The sequence below is a fragment of the Triplophysa rosa genome, unplaced genomic scaffold, assembly GCF_024868665.1.
Source record: "Triplophysa rosa unplaced genomic scaffold, Trosa_1v2 scaffold132_ERROPOS191807, whole genome shotgun sequence".
NCBI lineage: Eukaryota > Metazoa > Chordata > Actinopteri > Cypriniformes > Nemacheilidae > Triplophysa > Triplophysa rosa.
The window spans coordinates 54,375-79,923 of record NW_026634133.1 but is presented as its reverse complement, the minus strand read 5'-3'; the positions used below and the strand labels follow the sequence as shown (position 1 = coordinate 79,923).

Genomic DNA, 25,549 nt, shown 5'->3' with positions numbered 1-25,549 from the left:
ACACACAAACACACACACACACACAAAGAGTGTTTTTCACATAAAAATGTTATGAATCAATCCACTGCATATGTTTTAAGTATAATCATGAGTTGTGATGTGTTTTAATGAATCATAGGATTAAGAAACAACGCTATATAATTAAAAACATTAGATGATTGAGTGTTTTCTTTTTACTAAAATAATGTTAAGAATGTTGGTATGTTGTCCGGCCACAATAAACTGTTTCTAGGAGACCACTCCCCAAAAGAAACTGTCCTGGAGAACATTCCTCAGGACTGGCGATTGACCACAGGATATACGTTTTGAAATGTTATTTTACAGGAACTAAGAAAAAGGACTTCACGGTGATTGGTGGAAAGGAAACAGCACTCCTTAAAAGGCAGAGGAGGAGTCAGAAGATACGAGCGACGTCACATACTTAATAAATATGGGTGTTTTTGAATATTTTGTGTTGTTGGCTTGTGGTGGAGTGAGGAGATCGTCTGACAACCCAAAGCTTTGTTACCTTTTTACATCTGATAATAAAACTTCTGTTTAATTTTGGAGAACGTCTCTGTGCAAATTTTTGAGCATGCAGGACTGCCTTTAAAGTCCAACAGCCCCAATGGCCCGTGAGGACAAACCACTGCAATACTGGGAGGTTAAAAAAGTGCAGTTCCCTTCTCTGGTCAAAATGGCAAACAGATACCTCTCAGCACCATACAGTAGCGTTGACAGTGAACGGCTATTTAGCTCAGTGTCACACATTGTGAATGAAAGCAGAAACAGGCTAACACCTGATCATGCAGAGATGATTCTGTTCATCAAAAAAAATCTCTCTCACTTTCCCCAAATATACATAGCCTAGTTCAAAGGCTGCAACATTGTTTGTTAATAGTCATTTAGTGTGTTGATTTGTTTAATAGTAGAACATAGTTTAAGTGAAAGTTTGTATACTCAAAAGCAGGAGGCTGTTTTGAGACTTTGTGTAACTGAATGCTAATGAGTAATAGTTCTGCCGACTTTTTGTTGAGTTATTGGGTGTGTTAAATATGCAGCACTTTTCATTTCCTTTATCTGGTTGTTTACATTTTGTCTAAAGGGATTACATTGCCTTTTTTTTGTTAAAACCAAAAAGATGTGTATATTTTTGGCTGAGAATAGCCCTCTCTTAAAGATTTTTGTATTCATCCTTACTATAGGCAAAAAATAAAACCTCCCTCCAAATTAATTGCACTTTCATTGAAACCAAATCTAAGAAGTATCAGGTATCGGTACTCGGTATCGGCAAGTACACACATAAAAATACTCGTACTCGTATCGGTTTGTAAAAAAGTGGTATTGGTTCATCCCTAGTTGAAACCATGTATGGAGCTTACAACGCCTAGTTTAACTATGCATAATGTCATCTGCATATCATTTCCATATGCATTTTCCATTGTGGAAAGATATGTGGAAGATATGAGCCAATGGACTGCTCCACTACCGGATCGTGGAGTGTCCACAATAATATCAAAGTGTGCACTGTTAATCATTGTTCTCGCTAGAAATGTTTTTATTTTCATTAAATATTTTTTATAACACGAGTTCTGCAATTTAGAGGCCGTTTACACATGACCGTTTTCAACTAAAAACGTAAAAAATGTATGTGTTTTGGCTGTCCATTTACATGGAAACTGCGTTTTAGAGGACTGAAAACGCAAACTTTTGAAAACGGTTTTCAAAGTGCAAGATTTTGAAAACGACACCGTTCTCGTTTCTGTGTAAACCCTGAAAACGCAAGAATTAGAAAACAATCACATCATGCACATGCGTATTACGCGTTCAGTCTGTAGGCATGCACAAGTAGTCCCCAAACAATAATGGCGGCCTCCATTCTGCATGTTTGTGCTGCGTGACATACTTTTTATCATTTCTCCAGCAAAAGTTTGATTTACTGCACCACCACAACTAGCGGCGACATAGTATTTATATGCACACTGGTATAAACACACCGACAAAGAGTATTAAAAGCGCTTTTAAATTAAAACAGTGTATGTAGATGTGAGCAAGCACGTAGGGTTTATTTATAGCGTAACAGCGCCATCCACTGGCCTGGCATGCATAATCAGCGTTTCCCATACAATGCATTTACTTGGGCGGTCCACCGCCCAGGTATATTTATGGCCGCCCAAGTATATTTGGGATGCAGCGATTACCGAGATTTACTATTAACCGCGCTTTAAAACGTTGTGGTTAATTAATGGTAAAGGCTCCGTTACACTGCGTGTTTCTGTTGAACGGAACGAAAGTGTTGCAATGTGCACAAAATGAAAACAAAGTTACACCAGCGGTGCACCCTCTTACAGTGTCGTAATGCGCCAGAGACACAGACTCTCTACACACACGTGAAGTATGGCAGAGGGACCACGCAAATCTTTATTTCCACCAAAGAAACGTCTAAAGTAAGCAGTGTGGGAGTATTTTGGGTACACTAAAAATGACCATGGCGTCATTGAAGATGATGGATCGCTTATTTGCAAATCTTGCCGCAAAAAAGTTGCTGCTAAAGGAGCGAATACATCAAATCTGATGCAGCACCTGTGGGATCACCGCCCAGCACTGCACGCCCAAGTAAAGGTAATAATACATACTAATTGAGTTAAAAATTACGGGGCAATTTACGTAATTAAACAATGATTTGGTACTAGGGACGAGTTATATATAAACGTTTCACTACCGTAGCGATGAGAATTGGGCTATCAGTGCAATGTAAACAAACAAAGCAGAAGGTAGCTTAACGTTAGTCTATGGAAAGCAGTGTCCTCTTTGAAAAATGCATCTTATATTTGTTATTACAAAAGCCATATATATTGATTGTTACTAATTAGTAACAATTTTCCCTGGGGTATAAAAAATTATATTAGTTTTATGTTAACAATAGATCTTAAATCTTATAGAAATACATTTGTTAATGTAATTATACATTGAAAGTAAACTAAGGTCATTACTGCAAATCCAGTCAATGTTCATCTTGGTGTAAATTAATAATTTTAATTTTTCTTATTCACTTTAAGATTAAGACTGGTGGTGCTGTAGCTGCAGTTCAACAACAACAACAACCAACTGTTGCAGAATCCTTTGCAAAATGTGTGACATATGCTCCCACTTCAAAACAAGCCCAGGATTTGAATAAAGCAGTTGCCTATTTCATCTACAAAGATATGATGCCATTTTAGATTGTGGAAAAACGTCTTGGTTACGGATGTAACCTCGGTTCCCTGATGGAGGGAACGAGACGTTGTGTCGAACCGACAGAATGGGGTTTGTCTTGAGAACCTATCATCTTCTGAGTATTTAGAAAAGGCCAATGAAAATTGGCGAATGAAATTTGCATGCCGGGCTCCTCCCCGGATGTCCGGGTATAAGAGGGAAGCCGGCGTGCTCATTCATTCACCTTTTGTTCTTCAGAGCCTACGCATCTGACGGGTGGGCCGGTTGGAGGGGCCAACCTCGGAACCTAGCATCCCGCGCTGGGTGGGCGGCCATGTGTTGTGGTGAGACACAACCCGTCTCGTTCCTCCGATCAGGCGAACCGAGGTTACATCCGTAACCAAGACGTTCCCTTTCTGTCAGTCTCTCGACGTTGTGTCCGAACTCGACAAAGGGGTTCCTATGGAAAATAGCCACAGCACTGAGCCGCGTCACAATCTCTGCGGAGCGACGTTGCTTGTCCTGGCGAGTCAGACGAAGACGAGTAACCGAAATTATGACCCTCCAGTTGGAGAGGTAGGTGGGACCCAGAGCTTACACAAAGTTGGGAAGCCCCTATCACCGGCCGTCACGGGCGGAGGCCTAGTTCTCTAAATGGCGAGAAGCCGCCCGGCACCGTACGGGCCACTGGGTAAGCATCATTTCCCCCTGGGGGAAAAACGCTGCAGAGGCCACTACCTACCGTAGGGAGGAATTAGTGGAGACACCACATGGTCTCACCATCAGGGGAGAACTCATGGGAGGAATGTGCGGACTGCAGGAGTTAACCGCAAGGTGGGAGTCCACCTGGGGAGGTCATGGGTTGCCAAGGTGGGAACCATTCATGAGGATACATCAGACGGAACAGCCCACGGAGGGGGGGTTACCACGTCTGGAGCACTAGGTCCGGTTAGAGCTATGTGGGAGATAACTCAACTGTTCCCCGGCCTAAGGGGGCAGGGCTGCTCTGCCCAGCCTGTCCCCTGGAAGGGTGCTAGTGATGGATGGAATGCCTGTTCTTTACCCGAGGGGAAAGAAGTGAGGTGGGATCGCCACTGCTCCCCTCGGAGGGGAAGGGCTTCCGCAGGCGTACGCCCTACAGGCTGCCGGTCCCACACCTTGCCAGGATGCGGGCTGACACCGGTTCCGCGCGTAGGTATTAGAACCTCACGGAGTTATTAGGCATAGCCCAACCCGCAGCTCTGCAAATGTCTGCCAGAGAGGCGCCCTGAGCCAGTGCCCACGAGGGGTGTGCCTCACCCCCAATGGGCAGGGGCGAAATGAGATCGGTATGCCCTAACGAGGGCATCCACGATCCTGTGCGCCAGCCCCTGTTTGGAGACAGCCCTCCTGCTGACCTCCAAAACAGACAAAGAGCTGCTCAGAGCTTCTGGGCTCTGTGTCCGGTCCAAGTAGAGGCGCCGTGCGCATACTGGACACAACACGGATAGGTTGGGTCTTCCTCACCGGTGGGGAGCGCCTGCAGGTTCACCACCTGGTCTCTCGGGAGAGTGGTGGGAACCTTGGGCACGTAGCCGGGGCTGGGTCTCAAGATAACGTGAGAATCCTGGCCCCGAGTTCTAGGCAATCTTTGGACACGGAGGGTGCTTGTAGATCCCCTACCCTCTTGGAGGTGAGCGCCATGCGGAAAGCCGTCTTTATCAAGACTGAGAAAGAGCGGCAACCCCGAGAGGCTCGAAGGGGGCGGGGCCTCTTGAGGCCCGCCACCTAGGTCGCAAGAGGGTACGGACCGCGGGTAAGGTGGTCACCCTCTCGCACCCCTTAGGAACCTAATGACCAGGTCGTGCTGTCCCAGAGGCTACCCAGCACTTGGGTCATGATGAGCGGCCGTAGCGGCTACATACATTCCCAGTGTGGAGGGGGAGAGGTTACTCCCCCGCTCTCTTGAGGATGGGACAGCTCGTACCCGACCGAGCAACTCCGCGGGTCTTCTCGCCGGAAGAAGAGGCGCCACCTATGGGCGTATAGCCGCCCAGTGGCCGAAGCCCTAGCCTGAGTGACGTCCCAACCGGACCGGGGGTCGGTCACTCAGGATCTCCTCGTCCCGTCCAGACATGGAGACCAGGTTTTGCCTGGGATGCCGTAACGTGCCCCTTCCCCTGGGGAAGCCGTTCGCCAGGGGGAGCGGCCAGGGGGGAGTTGTTGTCAGAGCCTCAGCTCCGAGAACCAAGTCCTGGTTAGGCCAAAGGGGCGTAACTAGTACCACTTGATGCTCCTCTTCCCTGGCCTTGCACAGGACCTGTGCAATGAGGCTCACTGGGGGGGAAGCGTACTTCCGCTTGTCCCGCGGCCAGCTGTGCGCAAGGGTACCTCGGACAGGGAGTACCAAAGCGGACAATGCCAAAGATCGAGACATGAAGTACGTGTCCTTCAGGTCGACTGCCATGAACCGGTCCTGACACCTGACGGACTTCAGGATGCGCTTCTGCGTGATCAACCTGAAAGGCAGCTATAGTGTAGGTGCCTGTTCAGAACACACAGACCCAAGATAGGGCGCAACCCCCCGCCTTTCTTGGGGACAATGAAGTACAGGCTGGAAAACCCGTTGAACATCTCTGCTGGTGAGACGGGCTCGATCACTCCCTTCACCAGAAGGGTGGCGACCTCGGCCCGAAGTACGGGAACATCCTAGCCTTTGACTGAGGTATATCGGATGCTGAACTTGGCGGGCGTGAGGCGACTGGATCGCGTAGCCGAGACGGATCGTCTTCCGTAGCCAGTCTGACAGCCTGGGAAGCCGGACAGGCTCCCAGAATGAGACGGGGACTAAGGTACAATCTTTTTCATCGTCCCCCGGGGGGTGGTTCGATGGTTAGCAGTACGGATTCCTTGCCGGGGGAGGTCCCCCGGGGAGGAGATCGGCTCTGCTGTTTTTCCTGCCTGTCAACTGCGCAGCTCAACGCACTGTCTGACTGAGAGTGCTGAGGGCTGGTGTTTATACACAACATTGCGCTTCGCCATGACTCAACGTCGAGTTTGCCGTTCACCGTCGTGCAGAGGGTGAGAGCGGCTGTGGTAACCCAGAGAGAGAGGAAACTCTCCTTTTTTGAGAGTAAGTGGGCGCTAGCCCCCCGGAGGGGGCCAGCAGATGGAGAGACGGGGCAGGATCCGTCCCTATCCGACTTCCCAGCGATGTGGCTGGGGTCGGGCCCAATGGTAGCCTCGATCCCCCTGAGGTCTTCCCATGACGGCCGCTTCGCCGCGGCTGCTGATGGGGCGATGGTCTCCTCTTCGCTGTCTCCTCCAGGGGGGCCGCCTGAGTGGGGGGCGCCAGAGCTGGAGGGCATCGAAGAGGACCAGGGCTGCTGGGAAGCAGACAGTGCACGGGACTCGACGGCCGAGTTGCGGCACGGAGGACTGCTTCTTACTGTCGAGAACCCTCCGGGAGAGGCCGCGTGCGGGTCTCGCGCCCCCCCCCCCGACGGGCGGGGGGTGAGCGGGGCCGGGGGCTGCTGCGGCTCGACAGTAACACCAACCAGCCCCCCCTTGCGAGATTGGTGCGTCGAGAAAGCGGACCTTCTCAGCGTTACTCATCTGCGCAAGGATCGGCCAGAGGAGTTTCTCATGGACCAAAAGTGTGGACATCGTCCGACCCAGGGCCTGCGTGGTCACCTTGGTCGCCCGTAGAGCGAGGTTGGTGGCGGCGCGGAGTTCCTGCATAAGCGCTGGGTCGGTCTTACCCTTGTGGAGCTCTCTCAACGCCCTAGCCTGGCAAGAGCCATAGCGTGGAGAGAGGAGGCAGCTTGGTCCACCGCAATGTAAGCTCTCGACACCAGAGATGCAGAGACACCACATGCTTTGGACAGGAGTCTAGGTCGAGCCCCCATACTCCACCTGGGGGACACCGACGTATCCTCCAGCTGTCTCAACCTCGAGGTAAGAGAGGGTGACAGAACTTTGTTTGCCGTGAAACGTGCCGGGAAGGGGCGTTCCAGGTCTTACAAAGTTCCTCATGCACTTCCGGTAAACACGGCACTGGGGGCGGGCTCGGCTTGGAGCCACGCTCAAACCCAAGGCGCCATGTAGCCAGCCGCGAGCGCCGGGAGAGGTAGTGCGGGCACTGCAACCCAACACTCACGGCGGCCCGGGAAAGCATGGCCGACATCTCAACGTCCGCTTTTTCCTGGGCTCGACCCCCCGAGGGAGGGAGCCCGAGGAATCGTCGGAGTCGGATGGCAGTACGTCACCCCCAGATGCTGCAAGAGACATCTCATCATCACGCATTGTGTCCGAATACGCGATTGAGGAATAAGACGGCGGACTGTCTCCTGGGGAACGGTCAGACGAGCGAGACGAGGTGTGAACGGTCCTTGAGCCCGTGGCTGGCGGATTATCGCTGACAGTAATCCTCATATCACCCTCGCTGCTTGCCGTAGCGGCCGTAGTCCTGCCGCCACGGAACGGGGAGCAAACGAGGTGGTGGCTGAGTCCCGTGGGAACACAGCCACCTGTGACGCAACGTCTGAATCGTCACCGCCCGCAATGCGGGCAGGACGTATCCACAACGTCTGCCCCAGCGTACTGGAAGCAGGCATTGTGTCCGTCGTCCCCCTCCTCGATGAGTGTGTTGCACCCATGAGAACAGCGGGACAAGCCACGCTGGAGAAATTTGCTCTTTTAGAAAAGGAAATTTGCTCTAACACCTCCAGAACTGCCGAGACACCCAGGGGAGAGTCACTGCAGGAAGGGACCGTCCGCTGTCCACGTCGTAGATTCCAGCAGAAAGAATGATCACCAAGATCGTAGAGAAGCTCATCAGATGCGAAGGCTCTGAAGAACAAAAGGTGAATGAATGAGCACGCCGGCTTCCCTCTTATACCCGGACATCCGGGGAGGAGCCCGGCATGCAAATTTCATTCGCCAATTTTCATTGGCCTTTTCTAAATACTCAGAAGATGATAGGTTCTCAAGACAAACCCCATTCTGTCGGTTCGACACAACGTCGAGAGACCGACAGAAAGGGAACCTGGATTTCTTCAACTGATGAAAAAGGCAGTGCCACAATACAAAGTTCCAACAAGAAGCTTCTTCTCCACAAACCAAATCCCAAGCATGTACAAGGAGGTACGATCAAGTGTGGAGGAACAGCTGGAAGAGGGTGTGTGGTTTGGTACAATCACAGACCTGTGGACCAGCACTGGTGGTGGAGGAGAACCCTTTATGAGCTTTACAGTCCACTACATCTCTACTGATTGGAAGCTTAAGTCTCACAAGCTTAAGGATCCACATTTGAAATGATTTCCAGATTCTTAGAGCAGCAGCAGGCCATCTGTGGGGTTCTAGCAGGAGACAGAAACACCTGGCATCTTATGCCTAAAGATGGTGACATCACTGTCCTGGAGAAATTAAGACAGCTCATTTGTCCTCTCCATGATTTCACTGATGTCCTGGCATCTGAGAAAAAAAGTCACACTTTCCTCCCTGAAGCCAGTTTTGGAGCACATTAATAATTAGATACTTCAAGATCAAGAGGAAGACTGCACTCTCACTAAACAAATGAAACCAGTAATAAGAGAAGACCTGTTAATGCAGCTGAGATATACAGAGGAAATTAAGAATATTCTGAACATATCCAGTTTTGTGGATCCCAGGTTTAAGCGAAGCTTTGCTGAGAATCTGGATGACACAGTCAAGGCATGCAGTGACGAAGCAATGGCACTAGTTGCATCACATCCAGAGGATCCCCCAGCAGCAACCACACAGAGCACCTCCTCCACAACCACCACCAAAAGGAAAGAGAAGAGCCTGTCTGGGTTGTTACAGCAAATCACCAGTGCAAAGAAGAACAGGTCATTAGCTTTAGGAGGACATGCAAATGCAATGCCATCAGACCAAGCAAAACTTGACTCTGAGGTGAAACTGTACTTGTCCCTTCCTGCAATCAGTCCTGATGCTGATCCACTGGCTTGGTGGAAGGCACATGTGGTAAACAGCTATACTGTTTAAGTCAAAAGCAATGTTTCCACCATGTTTCCATGTTCTCTAGCTCAGGTCCAAAAGAAATGTAGAAGAATGCACTATATATTTTTTTTTTTATTTCCATTTGTTATCTTTGTAAACTTCCATGTCAGTATTTCCATTTTAGAGCAGAGGTTGACCTTCTTTAATTCCAAAGGGAGTGGACATTTGTTTGTCTTTAGTATTATTTTGTTGCTGTATTATTTGTTTAATGTGTTAATTATGTTTAAAAAGGCAGCAATAAATAACACTTTCAAATCTAAAGAGTGTTCATGTGATTTTCTATGTAGTTGTGTTGTTAAAATAATGAATGCATAATAATCGCCAAACGGGGATTATTTCTCAGACTATAATCATATTAACAAAATCTATAATCGTTGCATCCCTATTTGGCGTCACATTTTTTTAATTCATCCGTTCTAATGACTGTATCTGTGATCGGATAACTAGTGGATAAACAGCATTTACGCGTCTTCTCTCCTGCCTAACTTGTTTGGTATGAGTCAGAGCATGTGAACGAAGCGTTAATATTTCTCGCGGGGCAGAGAGAGCCTTTCTGAAAATTCCGCTCCGCTCGCTCAATATACGCTCAGTCGCTCTCTCAGCCCTCTTGGTGATTTACTTTTTTGCTGCTGGATTATTGTCCTATGTACACCGCATGAGCCTGAAGCCTGAATAATAGCGCAACGGCATGCGTGTCAACTACAAACACCTCGTCCATTTGCGGAGGTGCGCGGGCGACAAGAGGTTTGATACAGGCTCATTTCAGTAAAAGAAAAACATTATAACATTTATATTTATTTCTCTTAATAAGAAGACATTGTGTCACTTACCCAATGTAATAGTTGCTTTTTTAAAATAAAACCTGAATAAACCTCGATGTCATATGTGGCCGAAGCCAACAAATGTGATCTCCGGAGGATGCATGCAGCCTTCGAAGACGCAGCTACTTTGTCCAAGTTTCTTAAAGTACATTCTAAAAATGCTGTAACGATTGAGGTTTGGCATTTTAAGACCGCATTTCCCCTTGTTTTGGTCTATTTTTCTTTAAAGCTGGTTTCTTTTAGTAACCCCAGTAATAATAAAGGTGTTCATAGTGCATTTCATCTTTTGTGCGTTTATTTTGAATGTTGCACTATGGCAGCTATATGTTTAGGGAAATAAAGTCACGAAAATCAAATATACTTTATCAGTTATTATACAGTTATTTTAGGCACTCTTTAAATAAAAAATGACTAAAAATATTGGCTGTAATGTCACAGAATGTCTGACTGAAATATAACGGCTCTTTTTCAGCCTACTACTTCAACTGAGACATTTATTCAAGAAGTTTATTATAAACTGAAAACAATTAGGCTTACCAGACACATTTTATGTCAGAGCGGGATCTGAGCGGGATTTGGTTTACCGGTGAGTGTTAGCGTAATGTGAGTGGAGCGTTTGCTTGGTCCGTGAGCGACTGAGCAAAGCGCACAGTTATTGAGCGAAATATTGAGCGGAGCGACACACCACTCCGCTTCGCTCACATACTCTGGTGTGAGTGGAGCGTGGCCGCGTCCACGTCCTCTTCTTCCATGTTCGCATGCACTCTCTTCCGATGAGCTCCATGTGTGTGCGCGAGCCCTCAGCCTCTCGTATTTAACTCACTTGCATTTAAAAATCAAAGAAGCGTTCGTACAACAGTAACACATTGTCGAGAAAAAGTCGCTCTTTAATGTAGATGTACTGTATTGTGATTTTGTCCGATGATGTTGCGTTCATAAATCAGGATTTTAGCAGCGGTTAAAGTGACTGCTGGTGGCATCTCGTTGTAAAATACATTATAGAGTATGTGACAGATAAGAGAGTAGAAGAAAAACAGACAAGTGCTAACACTAACACGACGTGATGACGTCACAAATATGCTAATTAGTTTGTGACATCACCAGCGCCACAAGTCTGTAAAAATCCTATGGGAAACACTGATAATACATCGGTTTTATTAGTTTTCCCAGATATGTTTAAATGCAGATCGTTTTGATAATGGTGTCGCGTGTACTTGAAACTTTTCAAAAACGCATAGGAAAAACTTTTCAGTTTTTTATCATGTAAAAGTACTCATAGTTTAAGAGGAAATATACTGCACCTCGCACTCCTCGCTGTTATTTAAACATAAAACGTGCAACATGCCACTGGAAAGTTTTTAAAAGCAGTGCATGCTCTATACATATAGCTATACTTTTTGTTTAACCTTTAGATGTAACTTTAGTGTTTAACTACATTAATAAGCGCAAAATATTTAATCAAATGTGTGTATAAAAGAGAAAACCGAGTTTAAAATTATTCTGCCTGTATTACGCATATGCATGGTCCTATAGTAGATTTGATGGCTAGACGGCGCTGATTAAATATTTAGATTGAATTTAGATTTAAGATTTGAGTTGGATTTTACAAGACTCGGTTTATGAAACAATTATCACTCAATAGGTTGTTTGCACATGGCTTCACGCCACTGTGCGATGTGCTGATGGAGGGCAGCAAGTTATTTCCTCCGTGGGAGTTCATTATCACAAACTCAAAATAACTATGTTTTGCGTCGTTTTTGATTGTTCAAATTGATTAAACCATAAAACTTCACAGTGTTGTTATTGTGTGGCAAAAGTTGATTCATGAAGGGGGGAAATTTGAGTATTGACTGACAAATGGAGATAAAAGTGGTTTGTAAACCTGATCTGCGGTCAGGAGGAGCTGAGCCGGATGACTTTCAAACCTTGTCATAAACACTAGGTACTGTTAAAAGAACAAGCACTTATTCCGAGGATAAGAATAGTCTCACGTTAAGCTTAATCTCCTCAATAGAAGTTAATAATAAAGAAACCATATAACATCGCTCAAGACAGCAACAAACTGAGAACATAAAACTTTTCTGTTATGTTTATGTTTGATATCAGGTTTTCTGTGGTCGTTGTTTAGGTACGTTAAGATGTTTCCTTATAATGGACTTCTATAGGAAATTAAGCTTAAAGAGTAAGTAGCATATGATTTTTAAGGTCCTACTTTGGTTTATGGTGTGGCCAACAACAAGTTTATGTACATACAAGGTGTAAAACACTATTATATCACAATAATAGGCAGTTATTCTTACCATACTTCTTGTCTGACTCTCAAATGATTCGTTCCGCAATTCATCCGTCTAGTCCCCTCCTATCCGCTAGCCTAGTGTCATGTGATTGGTCAGATGGTGTAGTCTGTTGTGATTGTTCAAACGTGTTCATCATGTGTCTTGGACTAGTTGACACGGCATACAGTGTACGGTGTTCGTATCTTCAGATGTTATTATAATACAGATAGTACTCGACTCAGTTTTTGAAATAAATACTTTGAGAGTTAATAGATTGAACAATTAAATTAGCTGAGTTAATAGCAAGATAAACAAACTGTAATACCCAAGAAATAACAGTACATGCTAATGATAGCGTTATATGCATTAGCTAAACACAGACATAAGGTACACAAATATTTCTTGAAGCTAAGACAAAAAGAAATAGTCACACTTACAGGTTGTGATTCGGTGGAGCTAACAGGTCCAAATAAGGTTGGTATTGCCCCCTCTTTCAAGGATAGTCATTTCACATATCCAGAGGTGGGTAGTAACTCGCTACATTTACTTCGTTACATTCACTTGAGTACCATTTTGGAAAATATGTACTTTTTAAGTCAAATTAAAAGTGTGTACTTTTACTCTTACTTGAGTAAATTTCTAATAGAAAATCTGTACTTTTACTTCATTACATAACTTACATTGCGTGACGTTCCTTCGTTCCTTCATTTTAAAATATGCTTTTTAAAACGCGTTGTTTATTTCAAGGTTGTCCTCTTTTTACGGGCATTCCCGAGTGATCGATTCTTTTGAGTCGATTCTTTTGAAAGCATTAATTGAACAATGGGCAAAACCACTTGAATAGGCTAATGAATCAGTTCAAATGATTTGTTCAGTTCGCAGCACGATCTGAATCATCTGAAGCAGGATTACTCACTCCTCGTAGCGCGAAACTTAAGAACACGCAGAACACAAAGAGCGTTGGATGAAGTGGATATTAATCTATATCTATACAATCAAAACTGCAAATGTGTCATATTGTTTGCCAGCAATGATAAATGCCCGCCATATGCGCGCACCCGCGCGACCTGTTCGTCAGACACAGCAACATGCGCGTTACCTGTCAGACACAGAGACGTGGGCTTGCAGAAATATACATTTGAAGAACAGAAGGAAGAAAACTTGTTGATGGGCGTGTGGTTCACTGTTTACTGTTTGTTTACAAGTAAGAGCGTTTCACAACACACACGTGACACAACACGAGAAAACATGAGCTTTGTTCAAAAATGTGTATTTCATTTAAGAGAGCACTGCAGATGTTCTAGATCATCTTAGGAAATGCTCTGAGTTTAGTTCATGCTTTAGTTTGACATGGTCTATTATTCTAAATAAGTTGTGTAAACTACATTGACATCAGGACTAGATGAAATTTACACAAATGCTTGTCTCTTCTGTGTTTGTCTATTCTTTAGTCTCTCTAGTATATTGCAAAGATATCTGCTTATGATAATTAAAAATATTGATTAAAATGTAATATTAAAATATTGGTGTTAATATTAATTTTATGTAGTAGGCCTATATAATCAGATACAAAGTAACTAAGTAACTAGCTACTTGAGTAGTTTTTTCATTGCATACTTTTTTACTTTTACTCAAGTAGTTTTTAAAATAGTGACTTTTACTTTTACTTGAGTAACAATTTCTCTAGTTACTTGTACTTTTACTTGAGTAAAGATTTTGGCTACTCTACCCACCTCTGCACATATCCTGCAGTGAATGCGCCAAGATTATTGAAGCAATCTTCGGTGAAATGACGCGCGCACAGTAAAACCCTGGGGTTATACTCCTTTGGTACCGTTTGAAAAATGAATTGTAACCATTGTTCCCTCAGAAGTTCTTCTTTTGGTAGTTGAAATAAGACGGACTTAGTTTCACAATGTAGAACACAGGTTCTAGACATAATACACACGCATCACGAACGAGCGACAGTGTTTTGGGGGAGGAGACTAGTGAAGTTTTCGCGGCAGTCCCAGCAAATGTAGGTGGGGACTATGTCTAGTGACGTAGATACGCGGCGGTTAGAGACTCGGACTAGCTCATGTCTTGTTTGCATGATTCAGAGTCGACTCCCATTTTTACAAGCCAATAACTTTATTTATTCATCTTCAGATTTACAACTTGGCAGACAGCTTACTTTCAAACACGGCAACATAACACACTGCATGAAATGTAATTTTCATGATCTCATGCTACTTACTCTTTAAAGGGAGATTTTTCGCTTTATCTGTTTAATAAGGGCATGTTCTTTTAACCCTTTATCGGGCAAAAAAACATATTTGGTAACTTAATTGACCAATCAAAACGGTGATTCCATGCCTATCCATGAGCTTGTTTAAGTGCATGGACGTCTCCCAGCCATTCAATGGAGTTCATGTCACAAATAGTGACACCATGGCATCTGACCAATGAGGAGTTGCCGGGGGCGTTTCAAACTTCCGTGTAATTCCGAAATTTGTGAAACATGGATCTGCGCTCCTACCTACTCCCACAAATACGTAAATAGCATTGAAACGAACAATGATAAGTTTATGAAACTCACACAGTATATGTTTGAAAAGTTGTGTTCAATGTTTCGATAGATGTTGTTTGCGTAGGATTTCTAGAAATTAGTGAACACTGTTGCATGAAAAATGGTGTGATCATATTTGATCATACGCTCTTGTTCAAAATATATTTCTAAATATTTCAATGCCCTATGAAGGGTTAACAGAAGCTAGTGTTTATTACAAGTAAGGTTTGACCAAAACTTGGGCTTACCTGGTCATTGTTTAGGTCATTAAACATAGGTATTTTGGATTTGTGATAGTGAATTCCTATGGAGAAAATCACTTGCTGCCCTCCATCTGCACTTCGGGCGCCATCAAAACCATGTGATTGTAAACAACCTATACAAGCCCAAATAACACTGCTGTATTTAATCTTCATGACAATGTGCATCTAACGTATAATATGGTGTGAAATTAAATCTTCTAACATTTACTTTCTGCAATATTACTTGAGGTCACTAACTCGCCATTTGTGTTGCAAATTCCCCTTGTCTTCAGAATGTGTGTTCGCATGGGTCAGAGTTTGCGTGCAGGTGCGCAAATTTTCCTGTCAAGTTTGTTATAAATGCCATCTTTTGTGTAGGAAGTGGCGTATGCATCTTTCAGGGCATGTTTTGTGCGTACGCAATGGTTATAAGTGAGGCCTCAGCTCTCTGCTGTGTCTCTGGACCGGAGCACAGTGTGTTTGTGCTTAAGCAGCCTGCATGCTACTGATGCAAAATAAGACTTTGTTTTGCACTGCATATTTGCACAACATTGTTCTAATTGTTTTTGGATAAATCTTACATATTGTGCCGGTAAACATGTTTGTTTTGAATGTAATAGAGAAAAGAATATATCAATGTAAGAAAAACACTAAATGAAATCCTAAACACAGACAGCCTTTAAACAATAAAAAAGCAAGCAAGCAGACCTCCTACACTTAAAAGACAAAGGATACAGATATACAAATTATATGATTTGGGCTCATGATCTTGGAGTTTCTGCCTGAAAATATTTCATATACTGGTAAATAAATATATGTGGGTTTTTTAAAAATATTGTACCTTATAGTAAATATTCTTTCCTTGTGGTGCCTGACCAGTCTCAAGGATGTAGTCATAGTTACGGTGATCAATAATCAGGATTCCGCCAGGTTTTACCATGCTGGCGATGTTCTGCAAGGCAAGCTTCTGATCGCTTTGGTCTCCTGTGAGACATGAGCAAAACGTTGAAAGAGCTTAGTTAATGAATATATTCATATAAACATTGAGCTAACCTTTGAAGTCTGGTAAGTGAGCAAACGAGTTTCCCAGGCAAATAACAGCATCAAACCCATCTCCAGGTTTCTGGATATCTTCTGGTAACGTAAGCCAGTTGGCCTCCTCAATTACTGAAAGAAATAAAAACATATTTTTTATCATGTGTAAATAACAGATTCTACATCAAGTATTATAAATAGGATCTTACCCCAATTATCAAAGGATGGCTCTTTCCTCCTCTCCCATCTCTTTTTAAGAGCATATTTGAGCATTTTGTCACTGGCATCCACGCTAACCACTTTGAATCCCTCTTCCACCAACATAACGGAATCAACTCTTAAAACAAAAATGGACAAAAAAATGATATAGTGGTTTGCTGAAAATCAAAGTTTTGGTTATTTTTTTTCAATAGCATATGGTTTTTCCAAAACTAAGTTGCAGTCTACTCAACAAGAAACTTTAAAATAGTTTGTTGCTAAAAACACTTAATCCTTGAACGGCAAAGTCTTGGTAATGTAATATGCATATGCAATCTAATATAACTAGTATCATTTTTCTAAACTGACTTGGATTGCTGAACAAGCAATCCTCCATCCATACAGTCCCAAATGGGCTACACACCACTAGCCAACAGGAGTAGAAGATATTATTAGTAATGGTTAGTGTGTCAGTGGGTGACACCAGGAGTTCACTGGGTCATAGGCACTTCAGACAGAGCTGTTAATAACAACACTACTAGTTGCTTTTTTAGCATTTACATTTCTTATCCAAAGGGACGATCCAATGCATTCAAGCTAAGGGTGTGCAACATCAGCAAAAATGACAAATGACAATAAGCAGGCAATATGTTGCATCCTTCAAAAACATGAACAGTTTTATCCTAGCTTCATTTCATAGATAGTAATTGTATGTAAACAACAAATTTAAAGAGATTCTCTCATCATATTCTGTCATTATATGAAGAGTTTGGTTCCAAAATGAGATAACTCCGTTTTATGTTTTTTTATTGTCCATTCTAATTAATATCAATCAAACTGCAGCTGGTTTGTTTTGATGTAAGCCATAATAACTAAAAAATACAGCTAACTAACACAATAAAACAATAAAAACATTATAACATAATAAAAAACATGATTTTTGAAAAACATTTAAAACAGAGTTATCTCATTTTGTTTTTTATTAAACAAATTAAATAGCATTTTGTTATTTATCGTATTTACACGGCGGCATGTCATTTCCTGATGCTCGCACACACACAGACACGTGCTCGCACATACTGTACACAGGTAAGCACACAAGGGGACAGAGAGCGTGTGTTGCGTCAACCACGTAAAAAGCAGATAAAAACATTTGCGTTTTTTTAAAGCTCCCAGGGTGGGGAAAATGGCAACTTTAGCTGAGTCAAAGTACAGAAAAGACGTACGCCCTGCCCCTGACAAGCAGCAACAGTTCAGTGAACACCGGATGACAGGTTTTCACCCAGCTTGGCTTCGTTCTTTCCGCACCGCAAGTTATAATGAACCATTCAAAACATCAAGACTATTTATTAGGGCTGCACGATTTGCAGAAAAAATCTAATTGCAGTTTTTCTCAACAAAATTGCGATTTGCGATTTACTATTATTAAAAAAAAGAGCTACAGATTTGTTGTGGAGGTTTTAACAGCATAAACAAAGCGTTGTAAACGAACAAATAAAAATAAAAGATTACCTTTAAGAGTAAACAATTCAGTAAAACACTGAATACTCCCGTATGATCAATGGGGAAGTACGACGTTTGTAAACAACGACTCTTTAATTCAAAATCCTGTGAGTGAGACTTTGATATGGTTCAGTGGTCCTACTGGACCACATGTCAGTCGTCATCGCATAATATCCCACCTCTTTCAGCTCAGCGTCAACCTTCTTCTGAGTCGTATCGTACAGTTTTTTGTATGGATTGAGTAAAGAACACACGAGAGGGAATGCGATATCTTTTTATCGAGCGTTAGGATAAGATTCCTGAATCCGTCTTTTGTGACAGCGTTAATTGGTAGCATATCTTTAGCCAGGTATCTTGTTATAGCGTCAGATATTTCGCAGTACCTTCGTGAAGACTTGTCATAAGATGTACCACTTTCTAACGCTTGAGTAATTGAAGTTTGCTTCGATCGTGGTGGTTGCAACAAAGTTTGTTCATCATTAGACTTTGTGCCCATGCATTCATCATACAGTTGTCTGTGGTACTTTCGCAGGTGTTGATATAGGTTGGTCGTGTTGCCTCGCGAGGTCGACATAGACGTTCGGCATGTTTTACACAGTACTTGTCTCTGAAGTATATCGGAACGTCGAAATCCAAAATGATTCGTATGCGGTGCTTTTGTTTTTAGGTACCAAGTCGTCTACAGGCTCTTCTGCAGCAGTGTTAATTTTGACAGCAAATTTTGATTTAGTTTTAGTCATAGTCTTTTGATGAAAATGCAATTTAGTTTGTCACATTTTAGTCAACCCCATCATTGTAGTTTTAGTCTAGTTTTAGTCGACGAAATATGATAAACATTTTAGTCGAATAAATATACATTATATATAGTCTACTAAAATCTAAATGGTTTAAATGATTTACTTGGTGTAATTAAATGTTCCATACAAAGATTCAACTGTTTTGACATAATTTACTTCACCTTAGAATGAAATTAAACCAGGTCATTACCTTTATTTTTCAGAAAAGTTCAGTAACTAGATTTGCATTGTTGGAACAGAATATTAGACCATGAACGACATGTTGCAGTTCATTCAATCCCATTTGACTCAATTGACTCGTTAAGTAGGGCGTATTCATTCAGTTCATTCAACCAATGAAACGCTCTGACAGGGCTCACACTCAAAGGCTATTGGCTCATGGCATGCCTCTTTGAAGAAAGAGCTGCACTGTCTTTGCTTGAGACAGCAATGAATGAGAAATAGCTTTCAAAAAGACATATTATATTAATTGTATTACATTTCTTTAATCATGCAAACATGTTACATACTTGGTTCGAATGTACAGTTTGACTCACTTCATCACTTCTATAATCAGTAGAGGACACCGCTGGTTTCTTTTGGCTGACTCTATGTTGCATTTCACGTTATGCAGCAGCTCGTGTTAAGTTAACATTGGCATATAAAAACCTTTGAGCTGCCTTCGTAATGTGTTTCGGGGTGACTCGCCTGCAGTGTGCTTCAAGTTTGCGGCGTTTTACTGGCGATCGTGAAGGAAAATAAGACGCCTTGTAAACCGCGTGGAGACACAGAATATATGTGTGTGCTTCCCCTTCTCCCAGAGACTTCTCTTTGCCGTTTATATGAGATAAGCACATGCGCGCAAACTGATGTCCGCCAGGTGGGACAAGAATATTTTCGTCTCGTTTTTATTAGTTGACGAAAATGTCAGTATATTTTTATTACAGTTTTCGTTATCATGCATTCATTTTTATTTAGTTATCGTCTCGTTTTCGTCAGTGAAAACATGTCGTTAACGAATACTTTTCATCGTAGTTTTCGTCAACGAAATTAACACTGTTCTGCAGACACACTTCGTTGTGAAGTTGAACTGCTGCTCCCGATGGCGCTCATCTTTTCCAAATGACGTTCGTTGCATGTCAGCGCGCACGGTGTTAAAATGCCCCCTACTGGTTAAACTCTGCATCAAGCGTAAAATGCGCAGGACCAAACTTTCAACGACTACGTGTATGCGTGTTATTACTATATTTGTATTTGATGGTCTTAATCGAAATAATCGCATGCCTTGCGATTTGAAAATCGCATCCTTTCAAATCGCAATTTCGATTTACAAACGATTAATCGTGCAGCCCTACTATTTATGTAGTTTAAATTGAGCAGCGCTGCTTCTCCCGCCAAAGACGCGTCGCATATAAAGACCTGCAGACACCAAGATCAGGTAAATAAATTGACACTTTTACTGTAACTAAAATGCAGCAGTAGCCTAATAAAGTATGTTTAGCTGTCAGTCAGTTTACTGTTTGTTATATACAGTAGGTTTGTGACAGATTATAAACCATAACGTCTTGTATCTTCATTTAGCATTCATGATATTAATAATATGAATAGCATTAATAATCAGGATATTAAGAGCATTTCATAATGAAACATGTTTTAATCGAAAATAATATTTTGAATCAGTTCTAGTATGGATGGCATGGAAAGGCTACTTGTTAGTAACTTTGTAAGTACTTCTGCTCATGATAAATTCATTTCAGTCGTTACATTTTGTTGTCCGTAGTTTTTTTAATATTAAAATAGGCCACTAGGACTTCGCTTTAGCACCAGAGCCTACATCACATTTTCTCAGTTTCGACTGGGATCAATTTATTAAATATTATTTATTTTAAAAAGTATTGTCTGGACCTCTGCCGCAAAGAAAATATAGAGACCCTTAATCGAGCACACCCCTATTGTCCACCGCGGCACTGACCCCCACCGTAATTTTGAATTTTTTTAGTAATAAATCACTTAATTTAGTTTAAGACAAACTACAGTTGCGCATCTGAACGCGGCTGCTGCATTCAGCGTAAGTGGAACAACTGTCGCAGCAAAGATCAGCAGCAGGAGTCCGATTTAATTCGTCATGTGAGGAGAGTGAAGTGCTGACTGACAAGATGATGTCGGAGGCTTTTCTGTCAAAGAACATGCAGTAGAATATGTAAGCAGTAAGCACTGTCATCAAGAGCCAGTTAAGTTTAATTTAATTTTTGTTCAAATTTTCAAAAGCCGGTGCTTTGCCATTTATTTAACATAAATGTTTTTCGTTCGTATTCCTTTCTTATTTATTTATTTAACGTAAACCTTTTTCATTTCGTATTCCCTTCTTATTTGTTTCATATTTATTTGTTGCACAATGTGTGCCGTGATTACTCGTTTTGTTAACGATTCGTTTCAGACGATCTTGGAGGTGAAGATGCTGGATGTGGAGGTCCTGGGCTGGTGTGGTTACACGTGGTCTGCGGTTGTCAGGCTGGTTGGATGTACTGCCAAATTCTCTGAAACGCCTTTAGAGATGGCTTATGGTAGAGAAATAAACATTCTATTCACGGGCAACAGCTCTGGTGGACATTCCTGCAGTCAGCATGCCAATTGCACGCTCTCTCAAAACTTGCGACATCTGTGGCATTGTGCTGTGTGATAAAACTGTACATTTTAGAGTGGCCTTTTATTGTGGCCAGCCTAAGGCACACCTGTGCAATAATCATGCTGTCTAATCAGCATCTTGATATGCCACACCTTTGAGGTTGATGGACTATCTCGGCAAAGGAGAAGTGCTCACTAATACAGATTTAGACAGATTTGTGAACAATATTTGAGAGAAATAGGCCTTTTGTGTACATAGAAAAAGTCTTCGATCTTTCAGTTCAGCTCATGAAAAATGGGGGCAAAAACAAAAGTGTTGCGTTTATAATTTTGGTCAGTGTATATCAGTAGCAAAGGAGTTAAAGGTCTAATCAGATGAGCACTTTCAACAAGATTTTTACAAACAATTATTTTTAACCTTTACAATAATTAACATAAAAGCACAACTGCACAAACGTTTTCTGTAATGCATTTTAAGCAACATTAATATAAAGAATATGATTGTACAAATATATATGACCATTAAAAAGTGTGATCTGTGTTCAAATGTTTATGTTGCAAATATAGTTTCTTATATGTTGAACCGGTTGTCCGGTTGAACCGGTTCACAAATCGGACGTGTCCGAAAGACAGCTCTCGGTTGGTTCAGTGGTGATCCGAAAACTGTGGCAACCGATTCTTGAATCGAGAACGAGGATCGCTCTAGGCGGAGTGTTCGATAGAACACGCCACTGCACGCATGCTCACTATATCAGCTAGCTTAGCTATAACTTGAATAGCTTCTCCGCTCGTGCTTAACAGTTCAGTTCAGAGTGTAGTAGTGTACTGTTGGATTTACTGAAAAGTCGTTGATACTGGCTGGTTTATTTTGAGTCGGATGGGTTTTCATGCATGTCAAAAGTGAGTAACTGAAGGAATTTGTGGATAATTGCTTTTTGTAGACGCGAACCGTTTCGAACGATTCAGTCCGATTTGCCAGTTCACTAAAAAGAACCGGTTCAAATGAACGATTCATTCGCGAACCGGCCATCACTACAAATGATTTGAGACGTTTAAAACGAAACTAACCCCAGTGTTTGCCCGTTCATTAGCAAAACAAACAGCTTGCCGCAGCTAAACATATTAATGCACATAATGTATTAACATTCATACAGCTAAACTTCAAGTGTCCATCTGCACTTATATACAGTAAGTTAACACTGGCTTTGAATTTTCTATTTAGCCCGTGACTGACTTAGCTCCCTTCGCTATCATATGCTAACGTTATCCTCCTATATATACGGTACATTTACGTCAATTCAGACTGTTGATAAATATTACTTACATCTGCAGTTTTGTCTCGTTCAGTCGGTCTCAATCCTTCTTGAAGAACAACTTTGAAGCTAATCCTGCTTGTACTGTCCCAGGTTGAAAAAGCACTCCGGTTTGAAGTGATTCACGCAAACAAGCAGGTTTTTACTTATGGTTTCTGATGGATTTCCACTAAAAAGAAAATAAATCCACTCCTGCCTCTTTATAGGTTTGGACTCTGTGCAGCGACTACATTGCATGTTGTCCACAAACTTTAGCCATGGCATCACGTACACCGCTGTCGCTTGTGAAAACATCAATGGCGGAGCACGGTGGGTGGAACTGTGTAGAATAACGCTTTGGACGTCACAATCGGAGCGAAATCTGAACAGCTCGATTTCTCACATGCTTTCAGGGAAAGGCACACCAAAACAAACTTACTGGGTTCTTATTTTTCACGTTTTCTGGGTTGCTAGATGCATCAGGGACCCGATTATAGCACTTAAACACAGAAAAAGTGGGGTTTTAATCTGATGTCTCCTTTAAGATGTTTTTGATATTTTGAGAGATCAGCAGGGTCTCTAGACTTGCGCCACTTCCTCTTCGCAGCCCTTAGCTTGGTCTGATGGTCGCAAAGAGTCTCAGAAAGCCAGGGGCAAGAGGGTGTAGCACGTGCAGGCATAGAAGTAAGAGGGCAGACACTGTCAAGACTAGTGTTGTCAAAAGTACCGGTACTTCCGGTCCAAGTCGGTACCTAAAAATAAAAAAGTTGTCGGTACCTCATTTTCATAAGACCCGGTACCACCGACGTACCGGGTCAACCGGGTACTGATGCTCTGTCTGACAGGTTGTCAGTCAGAAACTTTTCATAGACGCAACAAGACGTGATGAGCGGATAAGCGCGGCTCCGGTCCACAAGAGATGCGCACAGAAATACTTCAGATTAAAGTCATATCACGAAGAAAACGAACAGAGTTTTGTTGTGAAAGGAGGAAACATCTGGATTTAAGTTAACAAGTTCAAGCGGTAAGTTTCAAATTCTGTTCGCGTTTGCATTATGAATGTTGTATCATATGTTAAATTAAAGGTTACGTTAAAATAAACGTCCCTGTTTTCGTGTTAATTTGTTAGCGCCAATGCTAATCCAGTCAAGTGTCCTTATTAACCATTTAATGCTTTTATAACTGTAATGGGGTAAAATAAATGGGAGGACAGGATGGGGTTTACAGTACCTATTTTATATAGGCCTATCTGCAATCTATGTGCTAGAAAACTAGCATACTAACTGTATGACTAGCAATGTGTATGTCTTGGATAGATAACTCTATTAGGTTTAAAAAGCCACATTTAAACTAAAGAAAAATATATCTGTTGCATTTATTATTTTAATATACAGTTACCTTAATGTAAGTAATCTTGTGTAAATGCAGTATAAAAACTGAGGTTTGTTTTAATATTGCATATGCATGTTTGTTCAGTCAGTTGACTTACTGAAGTTTATTCTATTTGTCTTATACAGCAGCAGACTGAGGAGGATGTTCATCAGCATGAAAGACCCCAGTGAGCACACAACCGTTTCGGGAACAATTAACTTGTATACTTCATGTATACAAAATGGCATTGCTTTCTATACATTTATATTAATAATGAGCTTTATTAATAAAATTGTGTTTCAATTAGCATGTACTGGTGTTTTGCTTTGGTACCGAAAAGGTACCGAGACCGTGGAATTTTACTGGTATTGGTACCGACTACTGATGAATTTTGGTACCGTGACAACACTAGTCAAGACAGTAGGGCTGGGCGATAAATCGACTTTATCGATTTACTCGAATGTGTAATTTACATCAGTTTGTTTGAAATAAATCGGGTTTAAATCCGCCGACGCTCCCGTAGTAACGAATGGGCTCAGCCCTTCCCCCGCATTTCCATTAAACTACACAAACAACATGGCTAGCACGCGGGAAGAACACGTTTCCAATCAGGGCTTGAATATTTCGCGCGGATTGCGATAATATAAGTCAAGTAATTCCGCAAGATTCTATTTAATATATGCAAGAATTCCCGCACACAACATATATTTGCTTCATTTCAAATTCTGATTTTGAACTATAAATCTCAAGCTGAACAAAAAATATAGGGCTGTGCGCGTATAAACGATATCATATCGAATCGCGATAGAATGTATTTAAAAACGATGATAAGCTATTGGCATTTTGACTCGATATGGATTAATCTTACAGTCTAACAGAACGCAGAAATAAACGCAACAACAGTCAGTCAGCGTGCAGCTTTTATCATGCGCGTCAAAGTACAAAGTCCATTTCATACTGCACTTGGCAAAGAAAACTCAACATGAGGAGGAAAACATTACTGGAAGCGGAAACAAAGGTGAAACTAACCTCGAGTTGTCATCACGCGGTTTATCAAGTGTCTTATTTTTTTCGCAATCGCCGGTTAAACAAAACAAACTTGAGGCGCAATTGCAAGCGAGTTACTTCGAAACTCAAGCACAAACGTTTTTATATCCATCGTTAACATATCTGCTAACATGAGCTGGTGCATATGAAACAAACCAGCGCTGCCCTGTACAGATTAGAGATGTAATGAAGTGAGTTTGTGTGCACATTAAAATATTGAACCTTGTATGTAAGATGCTTGCATGATTAAAGAAATGTACTACAGTTTATGTGAGATGTCTTTGAAAGACTAAGGTTCACTGAATGCATTGAATGAATCCCACTACTCGAGCAAGACATTATTGCAGCGTTATGTATGTGCGCAGGTGCTGAGCCAATAGCGTTCGAATGTACACAGTAACGGAGCCCTTTCATTGGTTGAATGTACTGAATGAACACTCCCTTTACTTAACGAGTCAATTGAGTCAAAATGAGACTGAATGAACTGGTACATGTTGTTTATGGCCTAATATCCTCTGTGTTGCAACAGTGCATTAATTTAATTGAATTTTAACTGGTTAAAGGTTAACTTTTGTTAATAAACTGTATTTAAAATAGATTCTTTTAAATACAGTTTTTTT

General features: G+C 42.1%; 1 protein-coding gene across 1 annotated transcript in view; it reads right to left on the bottom strand.

The window, feature by feature from the left end:
* gnmt (glycine N-methyltransferase) overlaps positions 1-25,549 on the bottom strand; it is a 65,951-nt gene that overhangs the window by 19,660 nt on the left and 20,742 nt on the right. The window contains exons 2-4 of the mRNA XM_057326779.1: positions 16,327-16,454; positions 16,136-16,249; positions 15,924-16,066 (exon numbers count right to left, since the gene is read on the bottom strand). Coding sequence (XP_057182762.1) covers positions 15,924-16,066; positions 16,136-16,249; positions 16,327-16,454 — 385 coding nt within the window. The remainder of the gene's footprint in view (positions 1-15,923; positions 16,067-16,135; positions 16,250-16,326; positions 16,455-25,549) is intronic.